The sequence below is a fragment of the Acanthochromis polyacanthus genome, chromosome 13 (assembly GCF_021347895.1).
Source record: "Acanthochromis polyacanthus isolate Apoly-LR-REF ecotype Palm Island chromosome 13, KAUST_Apoly_ChrSc, whole genome shotgun sequence".
In the NCBI taxonomy this organism is placed as follows: domain Eukaryota; kingdom Metazoa; phylum Chordata; class Actinopteri; family Pomacentridae; genus Acanthochromis; species Acanthochromis polyacanthus.
In genome coordinates this window covers 10,008,508-10,021,909 of record NC_067125.1, presented here as the reverse complement: position 1 = coordinate 10,021,909, position 13,402 = coordinate 10,008,508, and the positions used below count along the sequence as shown (strand labels likewise).

Genomic DNA, 13,402 nt, shown 5'->3' with positions numbered 1-13,402 from the left:
CAGTTGAAATGACAAAAGGAGGCAGAAAGGGTTTTGGTTTAAGACAAGGCTTCAGAAAGTCACTGGTACCTGCAAGTAGTCAGCCACAAAATTCTGCATTTTTACACTTAGGCCTGTTTCAACGAGGGTTTAACCCGAGCAGAAAGCACACAGAGGCTGATCTGGGTTGGCTGGAAGACAGAATCAGGCAGCTGGCAGGCGTAACTGCAAACGACAGGACAAGATTAACAAAGGTTTTAAATGTACAACAGCAAGGTGCAGAATGAGCCTAAGTACTGGCTACAATAGCAGAACTTCACTCCCTGGCAGAGTGTGGAGTGTGAGACCGGCTTTTGTGGTAGTTGATGATTCACAGGTGTGCTGTGCTGCTGTAACCCAGTGTAACGGAGTAAGAGCAGCATTTCTTCTTCTCATGTAAAAGGAAAAAGTATGGCAGAGTTAAACTATAGACCTTTTTGCAGTGACGTCAGAGTCTGGGACACGTGACCATACCTTCCTTAGCAACGCACGCCGCCATTTTAAGAGGGGGCAACAAAGTCATTAGCAACCGTGATTTGACCGCCGAAACCACGCGGTTTTGACCCGGAGAAAAATGTCTGGTGATTATTTCGGAAATCTTGAGCCAAAAGCCAAGCTACGGTATAAAGAAAAAATAGAACTGGTTGGTTTGCAGTCACGTCCGTACCAAATTGCACTGGTTTCATGGGAAAACGACCCTACTACGTGTCCAGATCTTCATTGGCACTCCATTTACGAGAACCTTATCAACAGCCCAGGCTTCCACACAATGGAGAAGACTTATAAAAGCCTGAACTCATACATTTTCTTTGAGGTATGCTTATATTTATACGTTTTTGTGCATACAGGTCAATGTCAGAATGATAAATGCTTTGTAAGATACGGCTACACCAGCTCCGCTATGCTAAGCTAATGTTACGCTAACGGGGTGAGCCATTACACCTTTTAATTTCAAGTGGAAGTAGTGTATGTATATTAGTTAGATGTGCATTATCAAAACTAAGAGTCAGATACCTGTAAATGAGCTCTACCCACCCTAGGCCCAAGGGTATGAGGTGCTAACAATAATGAGGACAATGCTGCTGATTACAGCATAGTAGTTAGCAGAACGAAAGGGAGGAGAGAAGGTTTAAAAATAGCAGTGTGAGTAGAAAGACCCCTGACTTTTTGTGGGAAGCAGAGCTAGCACTAGCCTAAGCTAAGTAGCTAGCCCTCAACATTTCAGATAATTATAGACATCATAAGCTGCAGTCAATTCCAGCCACTTTCAGTACAAAAAAATCGCTAATATTCTATTTGTAAATAAAAATATGACGAGAAATACAGGGAATATTGGACGCGCATCGCGAGGTGCATTTCCTTGAAAACGACCTATTCGTGGATTATATACCGACTTCAAGATATGTTTTGGACAAAATATGTTACTGGCTTGTTTCGTCTGGATGTCCAAGGTTGGATTATGGCCGTTTTTTGTGGAATATTTTCATCTGTGTGTAATAATGAATCCGGAAATCTGAGTCGCGCTGTGTATGTTGAAGCTGTGAATAGAGAACGGATGGATGGATATTTGTTGTTTGTCGGACAAATGTGTTTATATTACCCGCTGTGGTAATCACATCTGAAAGTGGTTTATATCGGCAGATTCATGAGAATCTAAGCTTTCCATTGGCGTATAGTGCTTGTATAATCGCGTTTGCAGTTTCAGACATTTAGCAAATTGCTTATGCAGATCTCAAAGTGTACCGCGGGCGGAACACTGAAGCGCAACTGGTTAAGCTTATTAATTAATAATTTCAGAAAATCAGTTAAGGGGTAATAATTTCATGAAACACAACATACCATTGACGAAATGCTGACTGCAAACATAGGACCATTTTGACTGTGGGCTCCATGTGGTTCCATTATTGTTTATCCGCCTCAATGCTGTGAGCCATAAACTCCTTTTCTGGCCCTTTTCAGTCGGAATCCTGTAAAAGGAAATGTTCTTGTTGCTCCATGACTGAGAACTACAGCAAAAACAGCGCAGGTTTTGGGCATATCTGCTTTTGGTCGTTCAAATCAGGAGGGAAACGTGGGAAAGTAATGGTCGTCAAGGCAAAGCATACCCCTCTTAAAATGGCGGAATCGCGTTGCTAGGGCCGGTGACCGGCGGTGACGTTCGATGATGACGTTTCGGAAAAAGGTCTATTCTCAGAAGTACATTTTTTCCAAAAAGTTACTTAAGTAAATGTAACGAGTTACTATCCACCTCTGTATACACATATATATGTGTGTGTGTGTATATATATATACACACACATTTTTATTTATTGGCAATGTTTGCATGTAGCTTTACGCTGCCAGCTTCTGCATCAGCCAGAAGACCTCCACCTGCCCTGCAGCTCCCAAACCCACAGGAAAGCGAAGACGGGGCTCTGGTTCCACTTGCCGGCGCAACAAAACTCTGGCGACCAGAGGCCAACGATGTGGCTTTCACAGCATGCACACTCGATGCTGTCCCTGGCAGAGGTTGAGGTCCAGCTAGCAGCGGTAGAGGACCAGCCAGCAGTGGTGTTAGCCCAGCCAGCGGAGGTGGACGCCCAGCTAACAGTGGTGTGGGTCCAGTCAACAGAGGTGAAGGTCCAGCCAGAAGCACTGTGGTCCCAGGCAGCAGTGAAGTCCCAGCTAGCAGAGGTGGAGGCCCAGCCGGCAGAGGTGTTAGTTGAGCTAGCTGTGGTGTTAGCCCGGCTGCCCAAGGTGAAGACCCAGTTAGCAGTGATGTTGGCCCAGCTAGCAAAGGTGGAGGCCTAGCTGGCACTGGCCTTGTTACAATTCTGAAGGTGAGCTCAGGTGCAGAGAATAAGCAAGCAAGCAGAAGGTTAGCTTATTAAAAGCTTTATTGCAGAAAACAGAACTTCAGGACTACAACTCGCAGGCAGAAGACTACAAACGGAAATACTAAACGAACAACTAAGGTTTACGCTATACTGCTACTAGAGGCTGAGAAGACTAACTACAAGGACAGAACTCACGGAGGGTAACACCCAGGCAAGAACTGAATACTAAGATTACGATTTTACAAACAAAACTAGAAAGGAGTGAACAACTAAGGGCGAAGCTACTAAGGCTTGATACGATAAATAACTCAAAAGAATTAGGTACTCAAGTTAAACAAATCAACGCGTACTATGAATCTAACTGTGAACAAATACTCAAAACTAAGGATGCTCGGACTGGGCTTCAGCTGGTGTGGGGATCCGGGGAGGGTTGCAGCGACAGGTAGGTGGAGATGGACACTAGACAGACAACAGTGCAGGTAGGTGGCTTTCCAGGTGGAGAACAGACTGAACCAGGAGGAAGACAAAGAAACCCAGATGGCAGGAGCAGGTGGAACCAGAACTGCAGCAGAGGAAGACAACTAGAATTACTAGGAGTACTCAGTAAACTCAGAACAAAAGAATAGAAACTTACAGGTGGTTTCACAGTCCAGCACTGAGAGGTGAGTGGCATCTGATTGTATTGCAGGAGGAGTGAGGCTGATTGGCTGCGCTTCCACCTGCTCCTAATCCAGCTGTTGATTGGGATGAGGGACACCTGCTGCTGCAATCACCAAGTGAGAGAACCTAAGAAGGGAAGAAGAGAGGGGAAGGAGGTACTAGCCAGAGCTGGCAGCTGCCAGCCTAACAGGCCCAGGGTTTAGTTCAACATCACCAGCCGAAAGAAGTATTAGCAAGACATTAAAAACACCCAAGAGTGGTTTGCCTGTAACAGCCTGTTCCTGCTCACATGGGGGTGGCCTGGCATGGCCATAGTCCAGTACCCTTGTGAATAGCATGTGCTGACTCCATCTGGCTGGATACAAGGTTTGAGTGTCCCTTTTTCTTGGAGAGGTTGAACTTAGCAGAAGATAGAGAGTTATCCAAACAACAGAGGAATTCATTGACAGCACAATCCAAGGTCCAATTTGCTCTTTGGATGACTTTTTAAGCAAACCCACATTAATTGCCAAATCACAGCAGCCATCTTGGATTGAGGATTTCATGTCATTTCATATGGATGCAGATAAATTAAAAGTCACATTTAGACTTGACTTTTAACTTTCTCAGAGAAATGAGTGAAAAATTTCCCTTGTAAGACCACAGATATTTATATATCAGCCATCTTTTAATGCATTTCATCAGGTGTAAGGCTGACTAATATCAGAACATGTTTTCATAAAATGTTTTCACAAATCTGCATAATGTTCCCTCAGTTATAGTGCAATGATTACTGGATAAGTCACAGTAAAACGAAATGAGTCAGTTTGTCAGTTATTGACAATCTGTGTTACTACCTGTATTATTTACCCCAAAAATGTGTTTTTTAAAAAAAGATATTGCATTTCAAAACCACAAGAAACATGGAAACCTTAACTGTTGATTCATTTACGTCAGTGACCACAACTACTGAGTTGAGAAATAAGAGTTTCCTGTTCCATTTTTAATGCCTACCCACCCAATCGAACTGCTGATCACACAGATAGAGAGCAGAAAGAAGAACTACTGAGTGGTGTGTGAAAGTGTAATATTCACTGAAGGACTCAGAAACATTGCTTTTCTCAAAAAGTCATCATGAACAACGCCATTGAGGAGGAGCAACAGCCAGTCTACGCTGTGCTCTTTGGCTGCATCTTGGCCCTTGGTCTGCCTCTCAACGCTGTGTCTCTGTGGATTCTGCTTCGTCGCCACAGCCTCAAGTCACCCAACGCCGTCTTCATGGTCAACCTGGCAATCTCAGACCTGCTGCTTGTCATCTCCTTACCCATGAGGGTCTATTTCTACGCAACAGGTAACTGGCCTTTTAGCAGCACAGCATGTCTCAGTATAGCTTCACTCTTTCACGCCAACATCCACTCCAGCTCTATCTTCATCACCTTCATCAGTGTGGACCGGCTGCTGGCTGTAGTTTATCCTCTGAGGTCACGGCATCTTCGAACCTCAACCAACGCCTGGAAAGGTGCTGGACTCACTTGGCTCATTTTGTTGGTGACAAGTATCTCAGTGACGGTGACGCTTTCAGGACGACCACCACATAACCACACCTGTTTTGTACCACATGATACAAATGATACAGATCCTGAAATATCATCAGCCGATTTTCTTGATCCTGTGGTAGTGTCCTCCCTGCTGGCAGTCAACGTTGTGTGCACTGCTATGGTGTTGTGGACTCTACGCAGTCATCTCAGTGACTCTGCAAAGGTCAAGAACAAGTTGAAAGTAATGCTGATTTTTGTGCTGAACTTGCTCATATTCACCATATGTTTCTTACCTCTGTCAATTAGTTTGGTTACAGTTCATAATCGTGTGTCATTGATTTGTCTTGCTGCTGCGAACTGTTGTCTGGATCCACTGTTGTATTATTTTTCTTTTGATGCTTTCTGGAAGAACAAAGAAGATGTGGAATCATCATGAGAACAGTAGAAAAAGAACATATTTACATGAGGTGGTGTCAGATCTCCAGTGGGATGTTGTGGTTTTCCTATTTTCCTGCAAAATATGGGGCATGGGATGTACATTTGTCTACTATGTGACTTTGACTATTTGACTATGTGATGCTTTTACATTTGTCTTTTTACCAAGAAATCAAAAATTATCGGTAACAAGACAAATGTATATTTAAAAAAGCAAAAAAAAAACTGTTTTCTTCAGCTTCTTATGGGTTCTCATTTATTGTACAGACACGACTGTTCTTCTCAGCATTTACCAGAAGGTAAAAAGACCTTTGACATGGTTTATCATAATGCATTTAATACTAGTGCTAATTATATTCATCTTCACTGTATGATAATGTTGGTGATCGTCTCTCTCTGTAAGGCATAAGGTCTCATTGCTGAAGTTTGAATCTCTCTTTTCTTTAAGGTAAATCAGTTTTTGAGTGTAACTTTATTTTACTTCTGTTGATTAATTTGTTTTCAAATCTTTGTGTGTGTACATCTTTAGTTTTCTTACTTGGCTGCATTGTAGATGAGGCCTCCATACTTAAATGTATTTCAAATTTAAATGAAGATTGAAAACAATGTTTCATTATTTGTTAGCCAACCAAACGCATTCAGTGTTTTTCTTTCTCCATCAGTCATCAAAACTGAACTGAGGTGCCTGTTTAACATCCCTTCAAATTTTTATGCAATTAAAAGTACAACAGGAGGAAGGGTTTTGGATGTAAGACAAGGCTTCAGAAAGTCACTGGTACTGACTTGCGAGTAGTCAGTCACAAAATTCTGCATTTTTACACTTAAGCCTTTGTGTGATCTGATATCATTTTAAATGATATCAGGTGGAATTTAGATAATAAAAAACTAACAGTGTTGGTTCTACTGGATCTCAGTGCCGCTTTTGATACAGTAGACCATCATATCCTATTAAACAGACTCAGACACCTGGTTGGCCTCTCTGGTACTGTGCTTAACTGGTTCAACTCTTATCTTTCAGACCGATGTTTTTATGTAAGTATGGATACGTGTTCCTCAGGAACCCATGAAATTAGGTGTGGGGTTCCCCAAGGGTCAATTTTAGGTCCCATTCTTTTTAATCTTTATATGCTTCCTCTTGGGGACGTCATCAGGAGACACGGCATCAGTTTCCATAGCTACGCTGATGATACACAGCTGTACATTGCCGTGTCTCCTGATGACACAGGGCCAATTGATACTCTTTTAAAGTGTATTTTAGACATTAAGTCATGGATGGCAGCGAACTTCCTACAGCTCAACCAGGACAAAACTGAGGTTTTAGTTATAGGTCCTGAAGGTCAGAGAGAGAAACTTTTACTTAAATTACAAGTTTTTAAACCAGCAGAATTTGTAAAAAACCTGGGCGTTATTTTTGACTCTGAGCTGAATTTTATCCCACATATTAAAAACATAACAAAGATAGGTTTTTATCATCTTAAGAATATAGCCAGAGTCTGCCCATTTCTCTCTCAGGCCAGCATGGAGGTGCTAATGCATGCTTTTATCTCTTCTCGTCTCGAGTATTGTAATGCCCTGCTCTCTGGTCTTCCCAAAAGAGTATTTTTAATCTTCAGCTTTTACAAAACTCAGCCGCACGCGTGCTGACAAGGACCAGGGGGCGGGAGCATATTACACCAGTTTTAAAGTTGCTGCATTGGCTCCCCGTCCGTTTCAGGATCGATTTTAAGGTCCTTTTATTAGTTTTTAAATGTCTTAATGGCCTTGCGCCTTCCTATTTGTCCAATCTCCTTTTAACATACCAACCCTCGCGGACCCTGAGGTCCTCTGGCAGCGGACTCTTAATTATACCACAAGCCAGAACTCAAACATACGGCGAGGCGGCATTTAGCCATTATGGCCCCCGCCTCTGGAATGGCCTGCCGGAGAACCTCAGGACTGCAGAGACTGTCGGTGTTTTTAAAGGAAGGTTAAAGACTTACCTTTTTAATCAGGCTTTTAACTGATCTTTTAAGCCTTCTTATATTCTGTTGTTCTTATCATTCCTTATTTATCATCTTATGTATTTTAAGGTTTTTTACTTCCCATTATTTAGTTATTAGCACATTTATTTATTTGTTTATTTTATTCTTTCAACTCCAGTGTTTCCTCAGGGGGGTCCTCCACACTGGGGGCTGTGTCTGGTCTGCTGCTGGGGGTGTTGTCCTCGGGTCTCCTCGGCTCGGCTAGTTGAGGGGCTCCCTACCTCGGTGTGGGGTCCCTGTGTCAGTCGTGGTCGGGGGGTCTGGGTGCCGGCGCCTCCGGCGGGCATGGTCTGGAGCTCCTCCCGGTGTGGACGGCCCCAATGGAGGCGTTTTCCACAATTGTCAGTGCCACGCCATGTCTTCCTTTAGCCATTGGTGACGGTGTGTGTGTGTGTGTGTGTGTGTGTGTAGTTGTGTACCTATAAGGAGGGAGGGTGGGATGGGTATTCTTATTTTAAATGTTTTTAAATGTTGTACAGCACTTTGAGCTGCTTTTTATTGTATGAAAAGTGCTTTATAAATAAAGTTTGATTTGATTTGATTTGATTTGATGCAAACAACAACATATAGCACAGTAGTTATAGTTTTAGTCAGGCTTGACCAAAAAGATGTCTAGTCCTGGTGACTTCATATTGGATGGACACACACACACACACACATACACACACACACATACATATATATATATGTATATATATATATATATATATATATAGAAGGTCCCCAGTTCGTATCCTGTCCTGGGATCTTTCTGCATGTTCTCCTTGTGCATCTGTGTGTTTTTGAACTGTGGGAGGAAGCTGGAGTACCGGCTTCCTGCCAGAGTCCAACAACATGCTGAGATTAATTGGTAATTGTAAATCGTCCATAGGTGTGAGCATGATTGTTTGTCTCTCTGGTTTACCAGCTTCAACCTGGTCCTCTGCTCCTCAGCTGGGCTCTTTCTCCACCTTCCAACCTCTGGATTCCACTCTCCCTGGGCAACCACTTTTTCACATGTCAGCTGCTGCCGCAAGCCTCTGGTTACCTTCCTGACCGTGTCCAGTTAAGCCTTTCCGACTGTTCAGTTTTGTTATCCTGTCAGCCGAACTAACCTTTTACCGTATTTTCACGACCAAAAGGCGCACTGTACCAAAAGGCGCAGTCTCAGTTATGTGTGCCATTACTGTATTTAAAACACACATAAGGCGCACCTGATTATATGGCGAGGGTTTTATATACAATCCACGCCCACACTTCCCCCTTTAACGTTCTCATGGTGTCCTCTACTACGTCGGCCTTACAACAACAACACACACACAAGCATACAAGTGTGCGTATTTAAAAATAGAGCCGGAGCAAAACTGAGTTTGGTTGTGCTTTATTTAAGTATTGATTACAAAGTACTAATATTTTTTTAATCATCAATAGGCGCGGGCATGGTAAAACACACGGATTAAACAAGCACACAAGTGTGCGTATTTAAAAATAGAGCGGGAGCAAAACTGAGTTTGGTATTCACTTTTTTTTTTTTACCGGTAATCGTCATCAATCAAACCCATGGAAGTCCTCATCCTCTGTTTCTGAATTGAACAGCTGCGCTAAACCTCCATCAAACATGCCAGGTTCACTTTCTTCCCTGTCAGAGTCACTTTCCGTGCCGTGCGGCGCCTCGGAAATGATGCCGGCTTTTGCGAAAGCTCGAACAACAGTGCCAGCAGACACGTTAGCCCAAGCATTTACAATCCATTCGCAAATTGTGGCGTAACTCGCCGGCGCTGCCTTCCACTCTTAGTGAAACTGTGGTCTCCATCGGTCATCCATCGCTCCCACGCCGCTCGCAGCCTTACTTTGAACGGCCGGTTCACACCGATGTCCAGCGGTTGGAGTTCCTTTGTCAGGCCTCCCGGAATGACAGCAAGCTCAGAGTTCATTTGCTTCACTTGTTTTTTCACATCGGCTGTGAGATGGACACGCATAGAGTCACAGATCAACAGCGATGGTGATGCGTGGAAAAAACCACCCGGTCTACGTCCGCCTTACAACAACAACAACACACACAGGACGCACTGCACCATAGGGCGCGCCGCACAATTTGAAGAAAATCTAAGACTTTTATGTGCGCCTTATAGTCGTGAAAATACGGTAGTAGCCCTTTTTGTCCCACGCTAGTAGCATCGCTTTTTGTTAAAGTTAATTAGCCATTGTTCGGCAGTTTTGAGTTTTCTCAATTTTGTGTATGGACTATTGTAGTCATTGTTCTTGCCACCAGCTTAGTTTAACATAATCTAATTGAGTCCGGTTCTCTGCCATCTAGTTTAGTTCTGGTTTTCTTGCCTGTTAAATCTGGGGATATCTAGAATTGGTTTCACCGGAGGGTGAAGTGGTGAATTGAAACCAGATTGATCGCAAACCTTTATTGTCATCACATATTAGACTTGTAGAGCACGATAGTCATAAACCCTCATTGTTGTAGATGTTCCTATAGTGCGCCATTCGGCCCACGACTGTATTTGCAGAACTATGTTCATTTATCAAACTTCCATCTTCAAATGATATAGAGCGATGAGTGGCACTGATTGATTACTAATTTGGAAACGGCATGTGACAATAAGTCCAATCGCTGATCAAGCGATAAATAGCGGGTGACAGCCATGCGTAATGTGGCATAATGGATGCCCTGGCATTGCTGGAAGATCACGTTAAGAATGGAGAGAGATTTTAGGGATCACGGGGATTTCCTGGCCCATGAAGATGACTGGCTAACAAGCCGATTCAGATTCCCTCTTGGATCTATGTGCTGAACCGGGCCGTCTGAGACAGACCCACCCGCCGAAACCACGCCATCCCGGTACAGACACAGGAGCTGACGACTCGGGGGTTTCTGGCGACACTGGCTCCTTCCAGCGGGAATTGGCCGACAGGTATGTGTTTTATATGAAGAATATATGAGGTTACATTTGTTGTCTAAATCCCGTTTGAGTCTGATATACAGTTACATGATGTCCTTTAGGTCTGGGATATCACAACTATCCCTCAGCGCAATAATGCCAGCTGTTTTGGATGACATTATAAACATGACCAGTCAATACATCAGGTTTCCTTACACTGTGGGTGAACAGGCCAACATTAAATGGATGTCCAGTTAGTGCAGCGATGTCCAGTTTCCCAAATGTAATCGGCGTAACTGACTGCACTCGTGTTGCTGTAAGGGCTCCGAGTGAAAATGAATTTGTCTATGTGAACCGAAAAAATGTACATTCAATCAGTGTACAAATTATTTGTACATCAGACATGATCATAACAAATTTAGTGACAGAGTGGCCTGGGTCAACACATGATTCATTCATCCTGACGCACAGCAGTGTGGGGAAAAGACTGCAGGCCGGCGCTGCGTAAAATGCCGTGGATCAGCAGCTTATTTATATACAGATACATTCATGAGTTACTTTGCATTGACCATTCATGGTAAAATGTGGGTGTGCTGTGGGCGGGATGTGAGGTGGATCCACCTGCGCAATCTTCCAGCTGGTGTGTGATTTATAAAGAAATTGCGTGCAGCTGTGCTTACGCAAAGTTTTATAAATCAGGGGCGAAGGGTGTACACTCATTTCAGGTTTTTGACGTACGCAAACTTTTAGTATGGATCCTACGCAATGTTTTATAAATGAGGCCCCTGGTCATTCAGTATATTCAGGTAGTCAGCTGACCTCATTCTTTGGGAACATAACGTTGATGAACCTGACCAACCCCAGATCATAACCCTAACCCCCACAGGCTGGTAGGCACTAGACATGATGAATGCATCACTTCATCAGCCTTTCTTCTTACCCTGATGCCCCATCACATTGGAACAGTGTAAATCTGGACTCATCAGACCATATGACCGACCACATTTGTTCCTAGAAGATGATGGTTCACCATTATCCTTCAGGTTTTAATTATGCATGGAATTGTTCTTAACCCAATTTTAGTTTCAAAAATATCCTTAGTTGTTTCCTTTGCTTGAAGCAGACCGATAATTTTACACTTCTGAGACAGATTAACATCCTTTCTGCGACCACAGGATATGTCTTAAGGCATAGTTGTTTAAGAAATGAGAAGCTTCTCACTGCATCATCCATCCATTTTTCTATACACCGCTTAATCCTCATTAGGGTCGCGGGGGACTGGAGTCTATTGCAGGTGACTTAAGGTGAAGGCAGGGGACACCCTGGACAGGTCGCCAGTCTGTCACAGGGCTACACATACAAACAATCACACCACATTCACACCTACAGACAATTTTAGAATAATTAATTAACCTCAGTATATTGTTTAGTTAAATCCAGGTGGAGACTTTTTTTGGACAGGCAGTGTATTAGTCTATAAATGACACAACGGGTTCACAGGACTCACGGAGAGAGAAGTAATTAATTCCATGAGAAACCCTAACTCTTCTTTTATTCTTTATTTGTTTGCTTTTTTTTTACATTTGGACAACATTGTATGCCAAAGTTTCAACTTTTCTTTCACTTCTTTCAAGTCTTAAAAAAATGCTAAGCTGGAAGTCTGGCAAACATTTTATGTCTTAGTATAACACAGAGATGGACACAGAAGAAGTAAAATTTTTTACTTTAATGTTTGCATTTCTGTCAGTCTTTTCACATGGAACAGATTACCATGTAAATGCAGAACATTTACAGAATGAATGTTTGGTTCCTCTGATCTGACCTAGATCCGCCCCACAACTGCGCCACTGAACAGACTCACAGGTTTTGCTGCATGTATTCAAGGAAAACATTTTTTTATCCTCTTGCATTATTTTGACGACATTTCGCAGACCGATAATTTTGGCAATTCTTGTTGAAATAACCTCAAATTTTCACAGAATGTACAGAAACGGATCAAGTTTTTATATTTAATGTCTTATTTTTGTTATGTTTTCAGATTGAGCTATGCCGTTCACTCCCAAAGAGAAGTCATATTGTGTCTTGAAATATGCTCGCACACAGTCACCCAAGACTGTGCAGCGTGATGCGTGCCGTGTCACAGGTGGTGCACACAATGAACACTTATGAAATCAGTCCCATAATCAACTTATGATGTTCAACATCTAAACTGTTCAATTTAATCGAGACTTAGTAGTTTTCAAGAGAATTTCTTTTAAAATGTTAATTTTTTTGGGACACCCGGTACTTAGAACATGCATTTCTATTATCAGTATTACGCTGAATGTCATTATGAAGTTTCCACTGGAGAAGTGATGAAAACCACAGTGGAGGAGGAAGAGGAGGTGGTTATGCGTTTCCGCATTCTCATCCTATCAACATACTAGTGGTAGTACTGGATCAGTTTGTTTCCACATCAATTTAAAGGTCACATTTAGACTTGACCTCTAAAATTCTCAGAGAAATGACTGGAAAATTTCCCTTGTAAGACCACAGATATTTCTATGTCAGTCATCTTTTAATGCATTTCATCAGGTCAGGTTAAGCAGCCAAATGCAGTGGTTCTACTTAACAACAGGAACAAGGTACACGAATAAAGGATTTACTTTTATTATTGTCACTGAAAAGCTGGTACTGAGGAGATCTTTGGCTTTGTTGGGTTTGTCTCAGTCTTCAAATGTTGTCAGATCCTCTTCTTACTAAGTAAACTGTTTTGAGATGACTTATGTTGTGAGCAGATGCAGTATAAATGAAACTGAATAGACTCAAGTTGAAATATGTTTGCAAACTATTGCACATCCAGCTGTGCTAAAAATATAACTGTACCTTTGAATGAATGTAGGCTTCAAGTGCATGTCAGTGTAACCTGTATTGTGCCAATATGATGATGTGCACTATGTAGAATTTTAGGTTTTCTGAGCTGTGGAATATCTTGAAAACATGCATATGTGCCAAAGCAGCACCAGATATCGTCAACCAATGAAAATTATGAGCAATAATGGAACAAGCAGCACAAACAACACCAT

The 13,402-nt window shown here is 42.5% G+C and overlaps 1 protein-coding gene across 1 annotated transcript; it reads left to right on the top strand.

Moving 5' to 3' along the window:
* The first annotated feature begins 4,607 nt into the window (after positions 1 to 4,607).
* Positions 4,608 to 5,582, top strand: LOC127536870 (lysophosphatidic acid receptor 6-like). The gene has a single exon (XM_051958243.1). The coding sequence runs from the start codon at positions 4,608 to 4,610 to the stop codon at positions 5,445 to 5,447; it is 840 nt and encodes a 279-aa protein (XP_051814203.1). The 3' UTR covers positions 5,448 to 5,582.
* The last annotated feature ends 7,820 nt before the right edge of the window (positions 5,583 to 13,402 follow it).